At 24.4% G+C, this 20,234-nt stretch overlaps 1 protein-coding gene across 6 annotated transcripts in view; it reads left to right on the forward strand.

Annotated features, from left to right (window-relative positions):
- The first annotated feature begins 1,868 nt into the window (after positions 1 to 1,868).
- Positions 1,869 to 20,234, forward strand: part of LOC147816769 (ATP-dependent RNA helicase TDRD9-like) — a 42,025-nt gene continuing 23,659 nt past the window's right edge. For 2 of the 6 annotated variants that reach the window (XR_015429077.1, XM_087151133.1), the window contains exons 1-2: positions 1,869 to 1,963; positions 7,058 to 7,205. Coding sequence is in view for 1 of the 6 variants with exons in the window: in XM_087151127.1 (XP_087007253.1) it covers positions 1,879 to 1,963; positions 7,058 to 7,205; positions 9,802 to 9,820 (252 nt within the window). In the remaining 5 variants the exon portion in view is untranslated. Of the gene's footprint in view, positions 1,964 to 2,022; positions 2,423 to 7,057; positions 7,206 to 9,801; positions 9,852 to 20,234 lie in introns of those variants that run through there. The other 4 variants (XM_087151127.1, XR_015429076.1, XR_015429079.1 and 1 more) reach the window with 4 other exon arrangements.

The following is a 20,234-nucleotide window of genomic DNA, read 5'->3' on the forward strand; positions in this document are numbered from 1 at the left end:
TAGGGGGCACATAGTGGGCCAAAATAGATTTTGTTAATTAGCTGGAAGGAAGTTCTTTAATCTATATATTCGTGGAAGCAACGTGTGAGTCGTGGTGTGGTTGTTAGCGCTATGGGTAAAGAAGTTTGTTGACTCGGTGGTTAGGGGTTCGGTCCTGGTCACGGATTAATTTTTAATTTTTTTTTCTATTTACTTTATTTTTCTTTGAAAAATTTATTTTTCGAAATTTCAACGTGAATAAAGTGTTATATATATAAAAGTAATTATTTTTCTTTGGGAGAGAGGGAATAATAGCTGAAAAACGGATACATTTCGACTCCGGAGTTACGCACACGACTCACTACGTAATTCCCTTTAATAATAACTTATAATTTTCAAACTCTGCCAGATATTAGAGTTTTATATACCAAACAATCGTAATAAAGGAAATTTTTTTGCACTAATTAGGGGGCACATAGTGGGCCAAAATAGATTTTGTTAATTATCGGGAAGGAAGTTCTTTAAGCTATATATTCGTGGAAGCAACGTGTGAGTCGTGGTGTGGTTGTTAGCGCCATAGGTAAAGAAGTTTGTGGTCTCGGAGGTCAAGGGTTCGGTCCTGGTCGCGGATTAATTTTAAAATTTTTTTCTATTTACTTTATTTGATTTTTTAAAATTTATTTTTCGATATTTCAACGTGAATAAAGTGTTATATATATAAAAATAATTATTTTTCTTTGGGAAAGAGGAAATAATTGCTGAAAAACAGATAAATTTCGACTCCGGAGTTAAGCACACGACTCACTACGTAACTCCCTTTAATATTAGCTTATAATTTTCAAACTCTGCCAGAAATTAGAGTATTATATACCAAACAATCGTAATAAAGGAAATTTTTATACACTAATTTGGGGGCTCATAGTGGGCCAAAATAGATTTTGTTAATTAACGGGAAGGATGTTCTTTAAGCTATATATTCGTGGAAGCAACGTGTGAGTCGTGGTGTGGTTGTTAGCGCCATGGGTAAAGAAGTTTGTGGACTCGGAGGTCATGGGTTCGGTCCTGGTCGCGGATTAATTTTAAAATTTTCTTCTATTTACTTTATTTGATTTTTTAAAATTTATTTTTCGATATTTCAACGTGAATAAAGTGTTATATATATAAAAATAATTATTTTTCTTTGGGAAAGAGGGAATAATAGCTGGAAAATGGATAAATTTCGACTCCGGAGCAACGCACACGACTCACTACGTAACTGCCTTTAATATTAACTTAAAATTTTCAAACTCTGCCAGCAATTACAGTTTTATATACCAAAAAATCGTACCAAAGGAAATATTTATACACTAATTAGGGGGCACATAGTGGGCCAAAATAGATTTTGTTAATTAAACGGAAGGACGTTCTTTTAGCTATATATTCGTAGAAGCAACGTGTGAGTCGTGGTGTGGTTGTTAGCGCTATGGGTAAAGAAGTTTGTTGACTCGGTGCTTAGGGGTTCGGTCCTGGTCACGGATTAATTTTTAATTTTTTTTTCTATTTACGTTATTTTTCTTTTTAAAATTTATTTTTCGAAATTTCAACGTGAATAAAGTGTTGTATGTATAAAAGTAATTATTTTTCTTTGGGAAATAGGGAATAATAGCTGAAAAACGGATAAATTTCGACTCCGGAGTTACGCACACGACTCACTACGTAATTCCCTTTAATATTAACTTATAATTTTCAAACTCTGCCAGATATTAGAGTTTTATATACCAAACAATCGTAATAAAGGAAATTTTTATGCACCCTTGTACGACGTACATATTAGTCCCTGATGTACTACAACTACAGCCTATCACGCGTTCTGCAATAAGCGAGCTATAAGCGAAATACTGCAAAGAGTTCCAAAACTGCATGACGGTCATCATCAATTCTACCATCATTTTTATACGAAAGTTGGACTTTTTAGGTATTGAATTTCGGTTGGAAAAATTTAAAGGTACAAACATTTATTCTGGTAATTTTTATTCCGCATTTTGTAATATTCTATGCTTGTTAACTGTAGTTAAGTAGTAAACTTCGGATGATTCTAAACTATATTATTAGTTATGAGATTTGCCAATTGTTTCAGCGGAATTTTTAGTGGCGTGATATTTACGGCTATATTGGTTACGAAGCAGATTTTTGTGAATATTTTCCACGCTGTATTTAAGTCCTGTCCTCTATAAAACGACGCCTGCATTATAAACACCACATTTTTGCAACGTTGCGAGGAGTTAAGCATACTGTCATTTCAATTCTGTTACTCAGGGTGAAGCCTCTTAATTGTTTGAGCGTTTGTTTCCTCATAAGTAAGGTGGTCTCCGAAGCAAGGAATGACTTTCAACTGTTTTTAATTATGCAACAATCTCTGTTTTGTGTTTATTTGAGAAAGGATAAACCTCTTCACACGCTCAGGGTGCGTAGCGTTTGTAAAAAGTACTTAAAGGTGCATTTTTCATTGGATGTTTTTAAAAAGTGCTTAATATTTCCCTTTTCCAAAATGAGATTTTTCCTTTACCGTGTTAAATTTCGCTACGAAGTATGCAGAGAGACACTGTTCACATTGTTCTATTCAACGTTTTCGCAATTAATTCAACTCCAATCTATTTCCGCATATCGTCAGTCCGTAGCGTATTAAAATGCCATTCGATTTATATGATTAAAAATTGTGACAATTGTCTAAAACAATGCCGAAAGTTTTTGTTTTTGAAATGACTGTTAAAACCAGATAAAGCCGTCAATTGTCAAACACTTTCCAATTCTGCCTAATTGGGATTTTTTTAAAGTGCTTTTGAAAAATATTATTTGAGTGCTTGAAAAGTGCTTAAAAGGTGCTTATTTTTTGTTGAATAATTTGGCAATGCACCTTGCACCCTGACGCTTGATTCTTTTTAATCAAAGCAATAGGGAGGACTTTTGAGGCATTACGCTTTGGCTCTTTTATCTGTTAACTTAGCTCTGGGTCGGGCTGGAAGTTTGGCACCCAGGGGGAATTTTCCCCCTTAGTCTTGGCAACTTCCGATCCCTTTAAACTTCTACATTAAATATTTCCTATTAAAAAATGTGGCACCTCGGCTATTGTAGTTAGCCTGGCAGATCACAATAGAGAAATATCATCAGAGGGGGACTTCCCCAGGGCTGATTGTGCTCTGGAAAAAATCCGGATTTTTCGGTAACAGTGATCCTGGAGTTACCGGGGATTGAAGGTTCAGACGTTTCAAAAAATCGTTGATCACCGAAGTTTCCGGAGATCAAATTTTCAAAGGTGGAACTTAAAAACTCAGTTTATTTTATTTGTTTATAAGGGAGAGCCAGAGAGGTACTTTAAAAGCTTATATTCATGATTAATATTCATTTTTTATCAGTAAATAGTTATTATAATCATAAACTCAAGAAAGAAAGACATGTTTGTAAATTTTAATTACTTCTCCAGGTGTGTGTAAATTAAGTAATATTCAGAAAAGGAAAAAAAACTTGTTTTAAATTTTTTTCAATTTAAACTTTTTTTTTTAAAACTCAAGAAATTTTCCGGAATTTTGACTTGGGCTCGCAATTACCCCTGCTTCCCTGAGGTGCCTTTTGAAAAGGTAAAAATGTCCTCAATTTTTTGGAAATGTTAATAAAGCGACATTGATTTCACATAGTAACTTGATTTTTGTAAATTATGTGAAATTTAAAACATTCTTTATTAAGCCAAATATTTGATATTTAATTTTACTGCGCTCTTTAGTTGATATAGCTCATTTTATTGTGAAAAATTAGTCTTTGATAGTCTGTAATTATTAATAATAAAGCACATGACACGATTCTTGTTAGTTCTGTTTCCAAGAATATATATATATATTTTTTTTTTTTTGGTCATTCAATATTTAAATTCCCTAGAGCAAAAATGGTTTTCATAAATTTTTTGCTGAGATCTCAGGGGTCTGTTTAGAAGAAATTTGGGTCCATTAAGGGGCCCTTACAAAATATCTTTTCATAAAAGCGGACCCTTCTCAAAATATTTTAACTTAAAAATGGACCCTTCACAAAATAATTTATCTTTTAATCTGACCCTTCACAAAATTGTTTATCTTCATTATTGTTTTGTTAATCGAATAAAACCTTCCCGGGTGGGGGGAGGCAGATGTAAACGAACTAAGTTTTGTCTTCGGCTGACGCTTCTTTCTTTATTCGTCCGAAATTAATATTCTGCTTTCAGCAGTGTACGCTGAATGCCAAATATTTGTATGTTGCGTCCTTAATTTAGTAGCAGCAATTGCTGTTTATTTTTGAAAATTTAATTTTTTTAATTATAATTTTACAGTGTTGAGCATAATCTTGTATCTATTTACAATTTAAAAACTTCTTGGAAAAGTTTTTTGCAATTGCAGGACCCTATTTGCACAAATTCACAAAAGCAGGACACTAGTTGAAAGAAAGTGACTTAACGTTTATTCTCAAATTACAAGTCATTTTTTCACAATTTTGCAAAAACAGGACCTTTCACAAAATGTTTGGACAGACCCCTGATGACAAGGGGGAAGGTATGAGTAAAGGGAGAAGATAATGCAGGGAGGATGACTCCCTGTAGGGTTGCCACTCCACAGGGAAAATGCAGGGAATTTTGAATGTTTCATTCTAAACTGTGCAAATACAGGGAATTTTTTTTTTTTCTTTTACAAAATGTTGACCTTTCAATGTGCAAATTAAGATTTAAAGATAGTTCAGCCATAGGTACTTTACTATTTCATTTGCTGTATCATTATTTTTTTTTTTTATGTATGTTGAACTGTTCTCTATTTCTCTAAGTTTTTCCAGCAATTGAAACGAGTATTAGTTATCTTAATATAAGATCACACATTTGCACTGTTATTTTGTGTTTCCTTTTTATGTATTGTGTATAGAAATCACGGGGAACATCTTTTCCAGATTTAAGTGACAACCGTGTCCAGTGTTTATTACCTGGACATGGTTGTCACTCAAATCTGGAAATCTTATGTGTTGTTCACTTGTCACAACACATAAAATTCAATTTTACCTGAAGAAGGTGAAATTGAAATTTATGTGTTATAATAATGTCGTTTTAATACAAAACATTGGAGTTTAAAAATTACTTGAAAAATGCAATGATTTGTAGTGAATTGAACATGTCTTGAAAAGTGAGTTCTCAAATTGATAATCATTGTATTGTAATAATTTGAAATATCGAAATTTAAAAAGCCACGACACGTGTGAAATTATTATGGACAAATGTGTTAACAACACGATCATTAGTTGCGCACTAATCAGGGTTGGCAGGTTTTTGACATGTGACAGTTTTTGACAGTTTAAACCATGGTTTAAACCGTCACGTCAAAAACCTCACTGTCAAAAATGTCGAAAATGTCAAAAACCTATATTCATATGTGAAATTTAATTAATACATAAAATTTATATATTTTTTATAAAGAATAGTGTTTGTAAATATGTTCTAGAAAAAATAAATTTAAAATTTTGAAGAAACAGTTATATTTTGAATAGTAACCAAAATCTTGTACTTTTGAAAGCTCACATCTTTTGTAATATTATGTATTCATTTTCATGTGTTATTGAAAATCTGCAGTGATATTATTAAGAAATTTATTTTTAACCAAATTTAGTGTATAGTATAGATTATACTAAAAATTAGACATTTTTAAAGATAAACATTAGCAGTTTTGTACATTAGACATCTTTTAAAGAAAAATCTTTTTAATATTCTTTTAAATCTACTTAATAATCTTTTTAACATAAGACAATACAAATTTAAGTGCTTTCTGTTAAATACACAGAGTAGTTAGTGTCGATTTACAGTATATTCAGCCTATTCATTTACTATGCTGAAAATTTAGTTTATCCAAATACTTGTGAATTTCATTTTGCTGAATACGATATAGTTTTGTTGAATATCTAAATATTCAGCTGTTGAATAATTACTTCTTGCTTTCAAGATATGCATTATTTGTATTCTTAATACAAGTGGGGAAAAAAAATTAAGAGGTAAAAATTGTTTTAAAATGATAAGTGTAATAATTATAAATAAATATAATAAACAATATGAATTATATTTATCATTATTCCCAAATATAACTACTTTTAAATTCAAATTAACATACTGGATAATAAAGATATTCAGTATAACATTAAAATTTTTTTTCATACACTTGTATCAAGTTTGTATTTATACAACATAACTTGTAAGTTCCTTATAAATATTAGTTATATGCTCCTTATATGTCAAAAATGCATAGTAATAAACTTTCAATTTTCTTAAGTATCAAAAAAAAAAAATTTTTTTTTTTCAAAATATAAATATTTAAAAAAATTTTGTGCAAAATTTTTCTGCACATGCATTTGAATATAAATTTCTGAGATTTTAAATCTGTTGTTTTACCTTAATTTTAATTAAAAAATATTTTAAAACCTGCTGATTACCTATAGTATAATTAAATTTCAATATAATGCATGGCAACTGCTGGTAGTTTTGAAGTTTATATATTTTTTTGTCAAACTTTAGTTTTTGACATTTTTGACGGGTTTTTGACGGTTTAAACCAGTATTATACCCTTGTCATGTCAAAAACCACTTTTTGACGTCAAAAACCCAACCCTGGCACTAATGATAAAATTTCTTTTCATAAATGTCAAAAGAATATCAACATATGCATTATTTAATTTCCAGAAAAAAAATTTTTTCTCCAAAATTCAATAGGACACAATTTAATAATATTTTTCAAATAAACATTTAAGGGCTATTTTCAAGATACAAATTTATTTATTTTAAAACAATAAGTACGCATGTTTAATACTAGCAATAAGCAATTCGGGTTGGGGATCCCTGGTTTATAGGCTCAAAAGAGTAAATCTTTCATCAAAAGGACCAACTTTGTTTAGAATGAACACTGTAGGTTATATCCTGTTTAGTCTATGGACTAATTGTATTAAATTGAAGACTTATTGTATTATCTTTTATACTCTATAAACTAATTGTATTATTTTGTAGTTTGTAGATTAATTAAAAACTAGTATTAAAATTCTTTTTTTATTTCTAGTAAAGATGTCCATCACATCGGACCATATTAACTCTTTTTTTGACCTAAATGCCCAGTTGGAAGATTTAAAAGTGGCACCCACTGCAACAGGTGGTACTGGCATCAATAATATGCAGCAGTTTCCTCCGCCACGTCCTACCATTCCACAGTAAGTTATTTTAATAACCATTATTTGATTATTAAGGAATCGCATGTTGTGTTTTGTTTTGTTAAAATTCTTTATGATAAATATGTAAAAATGAAGGATTTGTTTCATTATTAAACAAACATGGCTAGGAAAAAATCCAGTGGATTTTACGAAATTCTATAAATTTCATGATAATTGCTGCATAATGCGCTAAATATTTTTCACATAGAGAATTTTACAGTCTCTGTGAAAAACTGCACTGTGTTTCATGTAAATCGATATTTCACGTTATGCAGTTTCGTGTTAATGAGGTTCAACTGTATCATAAATCTATTCTAATTATATTTTTTATCTGATCTCTTTTTAACGTATCGCCAATCTTATTCACATGATAATGAAATGACATATTTGTGATTCTTAATTTTTAGAATGTTTATTTGATATTTGTATTCTCTGGGTCATATTGTTTGATTTATAATGTTTATGATATTATATTGTGGTGTAAATTGATGTTATTTTCAGCTGATCTCTTTTTAGCATATTACAAATCTTACACGCAGAATAATGAAATGACATATTTGAGAGTCTTAATTTTTAGGATGTTTATTTGGTATTCGTATTCTCCTCGTCATATGTTTGATTTTTAAAGTTTATGATATTATATTGTGGTGCAAATTGGTGTTATTTTTCAATTTTAACTATGCCAAGCCTTTATAATTTTTTTTAAATATTTGAACTTCTCTAGTAAGTAAATTTACTTTGTTGTTTGATTTTGCACGAATCTCACATTAAAGAGAAGTAGTTGTTTATTCTCTCTATTGTATTATTTACAGAATGATTGTTGTTTTCATAGTTATATGAATAATTTTTCAAATATTATTTTACTATTAATATATTGTAAATATTAATATATTGTAAATATTAATATATACTCTTAATACTATATACTATTAATTTAGTATTAATATATACGTCAACTCTTTTTTTTTTTTTTTTTTACTCTGTTTTTTTTTTAAGTTTAAAATCAATAAATATGAGGATGCAGAGAATTACACTTTTGTTTATAATTTCAATTAATGTTATTATAATGCTTTTTTAAATTTATTGTTGTGTTTTTGACTTCAGACTTATTTATTTTATCAATTTAAAATTCTATTTTAGACATTTTATATTACATTTACTTTTAAGAAGATATAGAACAACTTTAAATTACTACATGTATCTGACTGTATGTAATTATTTGCTTTTGTGTTTTTTTTCCAGCTAGTTTATTGCTTCAACTCTTTTCTTTCTTTTTTACTCTGTTTTTTTTTTTAAGTTTAAAATCAATAAACCTGAAGATGCAGAGAATAACAGTTTTGGTTATGCCTATCATTTCAATTTATGATATTATAATATTTTTTTAAATTTATTGTTCTGTTTTTGACTTTAGACTTATTTTTATTTATTTTATCAATTTAAAATTCTAGTATAGGCATTTTATGTCACACTTTTAAGAAGAAATAAATCAACTTTAAATTACTACATATATCGTAGTGTACATAATTATTTGCTTTTGTATCTTTTTTCCAGCTAGTTTATTGCTTCGAATCTATTCTTCCTTTTTTACTCTTGATTTTTTAAGTTTAAAATTAATAAATATGAAGATGAGAAGAATAACAGTTTTGGATATAATTTCTATTAATGTTATTATAATGCTTTTTTAAATTTATTGTTGTTTTTTTACTTCAGACTTATTTTATCAATTTAAATTTCTAGTTTAGGGTTTTTATATTACACTTACTTTTAAAAGGAAATAAATCAACTTTAAATCAATACATATATCTGACTGTATGTAATTATTTGCTTTAATGTTTTTTTTCCAGCTAGTTTATTGCTTCAACACTTTTTTTTTTCTTTACTGTGTTTTTTTTGAGTTTAAAATCAAAAAATAGGAAGATACAGAGTATAACAGTTTTGGTTTTACCTATCATTTCAATTAATATTATTATAATGAGTTTTTAAATTTATTGTTGTGTTTTTGACTTCTAACTTGTGTTATTTATTTTATCAATTTAAAATTCTAGTTTAGGCATTTATATTACACTTTTGAGAATTAAAACAGCTTTAAATTACTACATATATCTGATTGTATGTAATTATTTGCTTTTGTATTTTTTTTCCAGCTAGTCTATTGCTTCAACTCTATTCTTCCTTTTTAACTCTGTTTTTTCAAGTTTAAAATCAGTAAATATGAAGATGCAGAGAATAACAGTTTTAATTATAATTTCAATTAATGTTATTATAATGCTTTTTTAATTTTATTGTTGTATTTTTGACTTCAGACTTATTTTATCAATTTAAAATTCTAGTTTAGGCATTTCACATTAAACTTTTGAGAAGAAGTAAAACAAGTTTAAATTACTACATATATATTACTGTATGTAATTATTTGCTTTTGTGTTTTTTTTTTCAGCCACTCTTTTCTTTCTTTTTTACTCTGTTTTTTTATGTTTAAAATCAATGAAAATGCAGAGAATAACAGTTTTAATTATAATTTCAATGTTATTATAATGCTTTTTTAATTTTATTGTTGTATTTTTGACTTCAGACTTATTTTATCAATTTAAAATTCTAGTTTAGGCATTTCATATTAAACTTTTGAGAGGAAGTAAAACAAGTTTAAATTACTACATATATATTACTGTATGTAATTATTTGCTTTTGTGTTTTTTTTTCAGCAACTCTTTTCTTTTTTTTTTACTCTGTTTTTTTATGTTTAAAATCAATAAATATGAAGATACAGAGAATAACAGTTTTAATTATAATTTCAATTAATGTTATTATAATGCTTTTTTAATTTTATTGTTGTATTTTTGACTTCAGACTTATTTTATCAATTTAAATTTCTAGTTTAGGCTTTTTATATTACACTTACTTTTAAAAGGAAATAAATCAACTTTAAATTAATACATATATCTGACTGTAAAATTATTTGCTTTAATGTTTTTTTTCCAGCTAGTTTATTGCTTCAACTCTTTTTTTTTTCACTGCGTTTTTTTTTAAAGTTTAAAATCAAAAAATATGAAGATACAGAGTATAACAGTTTTGGTTTTGCCTATCATTTCAATTAGTATTATTATAATGCGTTTTTAAATTTATTGTTGTGTTTTTGACTTCTAACCTGTGTTATTTATTTTATCAATTTAAAATTCTAGTTTAGGCATTTTATGTTACACTTACTTTTAAGAAGAATTAAAGCAGCTTTAAATTACTACACATATCTGATTGTATGTAATTATTTGCTTTTGTATTTTTTTTTCCAGCTAGTCTATTGCTTCAACTCTATTCTTCCTTTTTAACTCTGTTTTTTTAAGTTTAAAATCAGTATATATGAAGATGCAGAAAATAACAGTTTTAGTTATAATTTCAATTAATGTTATTATAATGTTTTTTTTTTTAATTTATTGTGTTTTTGACTTCAAACTTATTTTATTTATTTTATCAGTTTAAAATTCTAATTTAGGCATTTTATATTACATTCAGTTTTAAGAAGATATATAACAACTTTAAATTACTACATATATATTACTATATGTAATTATTTGCTTTTGTGTTTTTTTTTCCAGCAACTCTTTTCTTTCTTTTTTACTCTGTTTTTTTATGTTTAAAATCAATGAAGATGCAGAGAATGACAGTTTTAATTATAATTTCAATTAATGTTATTATAATGCTTTTTTAATTTTATTGTTGTATTTTTGACTTCAGACTTATTTTATCAATTTAAATTTCTAGTTTAGGCTTTTTATATTACACTTACTTTTAAAAGGAAATAAATCAACTTTAAATTAATACATATATCTGACTGTATAATTTTTTGCTTTAATGTATTTTTTTCCAGCTAGTTTATTGCTTCAACTCTTTTTTTTTTTTTTACTCTGTTTTTTTAAGTTTAAAATCAGTAAATATAAAGATGCAGAAAATAACAGTTTTGGATATAATTTCAATTAATGTTATTATAATGCTTTTTTTAATTTATTGTTGTGTTTTTTACTTCAGACTTATTTTATCAATTTAAAATTCTAGTTTAGGCATTTTATATTACACTTTTGAGAAGAAGTAAAACAAGTTTAAATTACTACATGTATCTGACTGTATGTAATTATTTGCATTTGTATTTTTTTTTGAGCTAGTTTATTGCTTCAACTCTTTTCTTTCTTTTTTTACTCTGTTTTTTTAAGTTTAAAATCAGTAAATATAAAGATGCAGAAAATAACAGTTTTAGTTATAATTTCTATTAATGTTATTATAATGCTTTTTCAATTTATTGTTGTGTTTATCACTTTAGACTTATTTTATTTATTTTATCAGTTTAAAATTCTAGTTTAGGCATTTTATATTACATTCACTTTTAAGAAGATATATAACAACTTTAAATTACTACATATATATTACTATATGTAATTATTTGCTTTTGTGTTTTTTTCCAGCAACTCTTTTCTTTCTTTTTTACTCTGTTTTTTTATGTTTAAAATCAATGAAAATGCAGAGAATAACAGTTTTAATTATAATTTCAATGTTATTATAATGCTTTTTTAATTTTATTGTTGTATTTTTGACTTCAGACTTATTTTATCAATTTAATATTCTAGTTTCTGCTTTTTATATTACACTTACATTTAAGAGGAAATAAATCAACTTTAAATTAATACATATATCTGACTGTATGTAATTATTTGCTTTAATGTTTTTTTTTCCAGCTAGTTTATTGCTTCAACACTTTTTTTTTCTTTACTGTGTTTTTTTTTTAAGTTTAAAATCAAAAAATATGAAGATACAGAGTATAACAGTTTTGGTTTTACCTATCATTTCAATTAATATTATTATAATGAGTTTTTAAATTTATTGTTGTGTTTTTGACTTCTAACTTGTGTTATTTCTTTTATCAATTTAAAATTCTAGTTTAGGCATTTTATATTACACTTTTGAGAATTAAAACAGCTTTAAATTACTACATATATCTGATTGTACGTAATTATTTGCTTTTGTATTTTTTTTCCAGCTAGTCTATTGCTTCAACTCTATTCTTCCTTTTTAACTCTGTTTTTTTAAGTTTAAAATCAGTATATATGAAGATGCAGAGAATAACAGTTTTAATTATAATTTCAATTAATGTTATTATAATGCTTTTTTAATTTTATTGTTGTATTTTTGACTTCAGACTTATTTTATCAATTTAAAATTCTAGTTTAGGCATTTCACATTAAACTTTTGAGAAGAAGTAAAACAAGTTTAAATTACTACATATATATTACTGTATGTAATTATTTGCTTTTGTGTTTTTTTTTTCAGCAACTTTTTTCTTTCTTTTTTACTCTGTTTTTTTATGTTTAAAATCAATGAAAATGCAGAGAATAACAGTTTTAATTATAATTTCAATTAGTGTTATTATTATGCTTTTTTAATTTTATTGTTGTATTTTTGACTTCAGACTTATTTTATCAATTTAAAATTCTAGTTTAGGCATTTCATATTAAACTTTTGAGAAGAAATAAAACAAGTTTAAATTACTACATATATATTACTATATGTAATTATTTGCTTTTGTGTTTTTTTTTTTCAGCAACTCTTTTCTTTCTTTTTTACTCTGTTTTTTTATGTTTAAAATCAATGAAGATGCAGAGAATGACAGTTTTAATTATAATTTCAATTAATGTTATTATAATGCTTTTTTAATTTTATTGTTGTATTTTTGACTTCAGACTTATTTTATCAATTTAAATTTCTAGTTTAGGCTTTTTATATTACACTTACTTTTAAAAGGAAATAAATCAACTTTAAATTAATACATATATCTGACTGTGTAATTATTTGCTTTAATGTATTTTTTTCCAGCTAGTTTATTGCTTCAACTCTTTTTTTTTATTTTTACTCTGTTTTAAGTTTAAAATCAGTAAATATAAAGATGCAGAAAATAACAGTTTTAGTTATAATTTCTATTAATGTTATTATAATGCTTTTTCAATTTATTGTTGTGTTTTTCACTTTAGACTTATTTTATTTATTTTATCAGTTTAAAATTCTAGTTTAGGCATTTTATATTACATTCACTTTTAAGAAGGTATAAAACAACTTTAAATTACTACATATATATGACTGTATGTGATTATTTGCTTTTGTGTTTTTTTTTCCAGCAACTCTTTTCTTTCTTTTTTACTCTGTTTTTTTATGTTTAATATCAATAAATATGAAGATGCAGTGAATAACAGTTTTGGATATAATTTCAATTAATGTAATTATAATTCTTTTTTAAATTTATTGTCGTGTTTTTTACTTCAGACTTATTTTATCAATTTAAATAACTGCATATATCTGACGGTATGTAATTATTTACTTTTGTATTTTTTCCCCAGCTAATTTGATTGCTTTAACTCTTTTTTTTCCAGCTAGTTTATTGCTTAAACTCATTTCTTTCTTTTTTACTCTGTTTTTTTAAATTTAAAATCAATAAATATGAAGATGCTGAGAATAACAGTTTTTGTTATAATCTATTTCAATTAAAAATTCTAATTTTTGCATTTTATATTGCACTTTTAAGAAGAAAGAAAACAACTTTAAATTACTACATATATCTGACTGTATGTAATTATATACTTTTGTATTTTTTTTTCCAGCTAGTTTACTGCTTGACCTTTTTTTTTCCAGCTAGTTTATTGCTTTAACTCTTTTTTTTTCCCTCTGTTTTTTTAAGTTTAAAATCAATAAATATGAAGATGCAGAGAATAACAGTTTTGATTATACCTATCATTTCAATTAATGTTATAATAATGCTTTTTTAAATTTATTGTTGTGTTTCATATTACTCATATTACTTTTCTATTCTCATATTACTTCTCATATTCTCATATTACTTTTCTGGCTTTTCATATTACTCTTTTAAGAAGAAATAAATCAACTTTAAATTACTACATATATCTGACTGTATGTAATTATTTGCTTTTGTATTTTTTTTCCAGCTTGTTTATTGCTTCAACTCTTTTGTTTCCTTTTTACTCTGTTTTTTTAAGTTTAAAATCAATAAATATGAAGATGCAGAGAATAACAGTTTTGTTTATAATTTCAATTAATGTTATTATAATGCTTTTTTAAATTTATTGTTGTGTTTTTGACTTTAAACTTATTTTATTTATTTTATCAATTTAAAATTCTAGTTTAGGCATTTTATATTACACTTTGGAGAAGAAGTAAAACAACTTTAAATTACTACATATATATGACTGTATGTAATTATTTGCTTTTGTGTTTTTTTTTTCAGCAACTCTTTTCTTTCTTTTTTACTCTGTTTTTTTATGTTTAAAATCAATGAAGATGCAGAGAATGACAGTTTTAATTATAATTTCAATTAATGTTATTATAATGCTTTTTTAATTTTATTGTTGCATTTTTGACTTCAGACTTATTTTATCAATTTAAATTTCTAGTTTAGGCTTTTTATATTACACTTACTTTTAAAAGGAAATAAATCAACTTTAAATTAATGCATATATCTGACTGTATAATTTTTTGCTTTAATGTATTTTTTTCCAGCTAGTTTATTGCTTCAACTCTTTTCTTTCTTTTTTACTGTTTTTTTATGTTTAATATCAATAAATATGAAGATGCAGTGAATAACAGATTTGGATATAATTTCAATTAATGTTATTATAATTCTTTTTTTAAAATTTATTGTTGTGTTTTTTACTTCAGACTTATTTTATCAATTTAATATTCTAGTTTCTGCTTTTTATATTACACTTACATTTAAGAGGAAATAAATCAACTTAAAATTACTACATATTTCTGACTGTATGTAATTATTTGCTTTTGTATTTTTTTCCCAGCTAGTTTATTCCTTCATATCTTTTCTTTCTTTTTTACTCTGTTTTTTTAAGTTTAAAATCTATAAATATAAAGATACAGAGAATTTCAGTTTTGTTTATAATTCCAATTAATATTAATATAATGATTTTTTAAATTTATTGTTGTGTTTTTGACATCAAACTTATTTTATTTATTTTATCAATTTAAAATTCTAGTTTAGGCATTTTATGTTACACTTACTTTTAAGAAGAATTAAAACAGCTTTAAATTACTACATATATCTGACTGTATGTAATTATTTGCTTTTGTATTTTTTTTCCAGCTTGTTTATTGCTTCAATTCTTTTGTTTCCTTTTTACTCTGTTTTTTTAAGTTTGAAATCTATAAATATGAAGATGCAGAGAATTACTGTTTTAGTTATAATTTCAATTAATGTTATTATAATGCTTTTTTAATTTATTGTGTGTTTTTCACTTTAGACTTATTTTATTTATTTTATCAATTTAAAATTCTTGTTTAGGCATTTCATATTAAACTTTTGAGAAGAAGTAAAACAAGTTTAAATTACTACATATATATTACTGTATGTAATTATTTGCTTTTGTGTGTTTTTTTTTTTCAGCAACTCTTTTCTTTCTTTTTTACTGTTTTTTTGAGTTTAATATCAATAAATATGAAGATGCAGAGAATAACAGTTTTGATTATACCTATCATTTCAATTAATGTTTTTATAATGCTTTTTTAAATTTGTTGTTGTGTTTTTGACTTCAGACTTATTTTATTTATTTTTCTATTTAAAATTCTAGTTTAGGCTTTTCATATTACTCTTTTAAGAAGAAATAAATCAACTTTAAATTACTACATATATCGTAGTGTACAAAATTATTTGCTTTTGTATTTTTTTCCAGCTAGTATATTGCTTCAACTCTATTCTTCCTTTTTAACTCTGTTTTTTTAAGTTTAAAATCAGTATATATGAAGATGCAGAAAATATCAGTTTTAGTTATAATTTCAATTAATGTTATTATAATGCTTTTTTAAATTTATTGTTGTGTTTTTCACTTTAGACTTATTTTATTTATTTTATCAATTTAAAATTCTAGTTTAGGTATTTCATATTACATTCACTTTTAAGAAGATATAAAACAACTTAAAATTACTGAATATGTATGACTGTATGTAATTATTTGCTTTTGTGTTTTTTTTTCAGCAACTTTTTTCTTTCTTTTTTACTCTGTTTTTTATGTTTAAAATCAATGAAAATGCAGAGAATAACAGTTTTAATTATAATTTCAATTAGTGTTATTATTATGCTTTTTTAATTTTATTGTTGTATTTTTGACTTCAGACTTATTTTATCAATTTAAAATTCTAGTTTAGGCATTTCATATTAAACTTTTGAGAAGAAATAAAACAAGTTTAAATTACTACATATATATTACTATATGTAATTATTTGCTTTTGTGTTTTTTTTTTTCAGCAACTCTTTTCTTTCTTTTTTACTCTGTTTTTTTATGTTTAAAATCAATGAAGATGCAGAGAATGACAGTTTTAATTATAATTTCAATTAATGTTATTATAATGCTTTTTTAATTTTATTGTTGTATTTTTGACTTCAGACTTATTTTATCAATTTAAATTTCTAGTTTAGGCTTTTTATATTACACTTACTTTTAAAAGGAAATAAATCAACTTTAAATTAATACATATATCTGACTGTGTAATTATTTGCTTTAATGTATTTTTTTCCAGCTAGTTTATTGCTTCAACTCTTTTTTTTTATTTTTACTCTGTTTTAAGTTTAAAATCAGTAAATATAAAGATGCAGAAAATAACAGTTTTAGTTATAATTTCTATTAATGTTATTATAATGCTTTTTCAATTTATTGTTGTGTTTTTCACTTTAGACTTATTTTATTTATTTTATCAGTTTAAAATTCTAGTTTAGGCATTTTATATTACATTCACTTTTAAGAAGGTATAAAACAACTTTAAGTTACTACATATATATGACTGTATGTGATTATTTGCTTTTGTGTTTTTTTTTCCAGCAACTCTTTTCTTTCTTTTTTACTCTGTTTTTTTATGTTTAATATCAATAAATATGAAGATGCAGTGAATAACAGTTTTGGATATAATTTCAATTAATGTTATTATAATTCTTTTTTAAATTTATTGTCGTGTTTTTTACTTCAGACTTATTTTATCAATTTAAATAACTGCATATATCTGACGGTATGTAATTATTTACTTTTGTATTTTTTCCCCAGCTAATTTGATTGCTTTAACTCTTTTTTTTCCAGCTAGTTTATTGCTTAAACTCATTTCTTTCTTTTTTACTTTTTTTTTTTAAATTTAAAATCAATAAATATGAAGATGCTGAGAATAACAGTTTTTGTTATAATCTATTTCAATTAAAAATTCTAATTTTTGCATTTTATATTGCACTTTTAAGAAGAAAGAAAACAACTTTAAATTACTACATATATCTGACTGTATGTAATTATATACTTTTGTATTTTTTTTTCCAGCTAGTTTACTGCTTGACCTTTTTTTTTCCAGCTAGTTTATTGCTTTAACTCTTTTTTTTTCCCTCTGTTTTTTTAAGTTTAAAATCAATAAATATGAAGATGCAGAGAATAACAGTTTTGATTATACCTATCATTTCAATTAATGTTATAATAATGCTTTTTTAAATTTATTGTTGTGTTTCATATTACTCATATTACTTTTCTATTCTCATATTACTTCTCATATTCTCATATTACTTTTCTGGCTTTTCATATTACTCTTTTAAGAAGAAATAAATCAACTTTAAATTACTACATATATCTGACTGTATGTAATTATTTGCTTTTGTATTTTTTTTCCAGCTTGTTTATTGCTTCAACTCTTTTGTTTCCTTTTTACTCTGTTTTTTTAAGTTTAAAATCAATAAATATGAAGATGCAGAGAATAACAGTTTTGTTTATAATTTCAATTAATGTTATTATAATGCTTTTTTAAATTTATTGTTGTGTTTTTGACTTTAAACTTATTTTATTTATTTTATCAATTTAAAATTCTAGTTTAGGCATTTTATATTACACTTTGGAGAAGAAGTAAAACAACTTTAAATTACTACATATATATGACTGTATGTAATTATTTGCTTTTGTGTTTTTTTTTTCAGCAACTCTTTTCTTTCTTTTTTACTCTGTTTTTTTATGTTTAAAATCAATGAAGATGCAGAGAATGACAGTTTTAATTATAATTTCAATTAATGTTATTATAATGCTTTTTTAATTTTATTGTTGCATTTTTGACTTCAGACTTATTTTATCAATTTAAATTTCTAGTTTAGGCTTTTTATATTACACTTACTTTTAAAAGGAAATAAATCAACTTTAAATTAATGCATATATCTGACTGTATAATTTTTTGCTTTAATGTATTTTTTTCCAGCTAGTTTATTGCTTCAACTCTTTTCTTTCTTTTTTACTGTTTTTTTATGTTTAATATCAATAAATATGAAGATGCAGTGAATAACAGATTTGGATATAATTTCAATTAATGTTATTATAATTCTTTTTTTAAAATTTATTGTTGTGTTTTTTACTTCAGACTTATTTTATCAATTTAATATTCTAGTTTCTGCTTTTTATATTACACTTACATTTAAGAGGAAATAAATCAACTTAAAATTACTACATATTTCTGACTGTATGTAATTATTTGCTTTTGTATTTTTTTCCCAGCTAGTTTATTCCTTCATATCTTTTCTTTCTTTTTTACTCTGTTTTTTTAAGTTTAAAATCTATAAATATAAAGATACAGAGAATTTCAGTTTTGTTTATAATTCCAATTAATATTAATATAATGATTTTTTAAATTTATTGTTGTGTTTTTGACATCAAACTTATTTTATTTATTTTATCAATTTAAAATTCTAGTTTAGGCATTTTATGTTACACTTACTTTTAAGAAGAATTAAAACAGCTTTAAATTACTACATATATCTGACTGTATGTAATTATTTGCTTTTGTATTTTTTTTCCAGCTTGTTTATTGCTTCAATTCTTTTGTTTCCTTTTTACTCTGTTTTTTTAAGTTTGAAATCTATAAATATGAAGATGCAGAGAATTACTGTTTTAGTTATAATTTCAATTAATGTTATTATAATGCTTTTTTAATTTATTGTGTGTTTTTCACTTTAGACTTATTTTATTTATTTTATCAATTTAAAATTCTTGTTTAGGCATTTCATATTAAACTTTTGAGAAGAAGTAAAACAAGTTTAAATTACTACATATATATTACTGTATGTAATTATTTGCTTTTGTGTGTTTTTTTTTTCAGCAACTCTTTTCTTTCTTTTTTACTGTTTTTTTGAGTTTAATATCAATAAATATGAAGATGCAGAGAATAACAGTTTTGATTATACCTATCATTTCAATTAATGTTTTTATAATGCTTTTTTAAATTTGTTGTTGTGTTTTTGACTTCAGACTTATTTTATTTATTTTTCTATTTAAAATTCTAGTTTAGGCTTTTCATATTACTCTTTTAAGAAGAAATAAATCAACTTTAAATTACTACATATATCGTAGTGTACAAAATTATTTGCTTTTGTATTTTTTTCCAGCTGGTATATTGCTTCAACTCTATTCTTCCTTTTTAACTCTGTTTTTTTAAGTTTAAAATCAGTATATATGAAGATGCAGAAAATATCAGTTTTAGTTATAATTTCAATTAATGTTATTATAATGCTTTTTTAAATTTATTGTTGTGTTTTTCACTTTAGACTTATTTTATTTATTTTATCAATTTAAAATTCTAGTTTAGGTATTTCATATTACATTCACTTTTAAGAAGATATAAAACAACTTAAAATTACTGAATATGTATGACTGTATGTAATTATTTGCTTTTGTGTTTTTTTTCCAGCAACTCTTTTCTTTCTTTTTTACTCCGTTTTTTTATGTTTAAAATCAATAAATATGAAGATGCAGAGAATAACAGTTTTGTATGTAATTTCAATTAATGTTATTATAATGCTTTTTTTAATTTATTATTGTGTTTTTGACTTCAAACTTATTTTATTTATTTTATCAGTTTAAAATTCTAGTTTAGGCATTTTATATAACATTCACTTTTAAGAAGGTATAAAACAACTTTAAATTACTACATATATATGACTGTGTGTGATTATTTGCTTTTGTGTTTTTTTTT

This window comes from Parasteatoda tepidariorum, chromosome 1 (assembly GCF_982258835.1).
Source record: "Parasteatoda tepidariorum strain Cologne lab strain chromosome 1, Ptep-v5.0, whole genome shotgun sequence".
NCBI classification, from domain to species: Eukaryota; Metazoa; Arthropoda; class Arachnida; order Araneae; family Theridiidae; genus Parasteatoda; species Parasteatoda tepidariorum.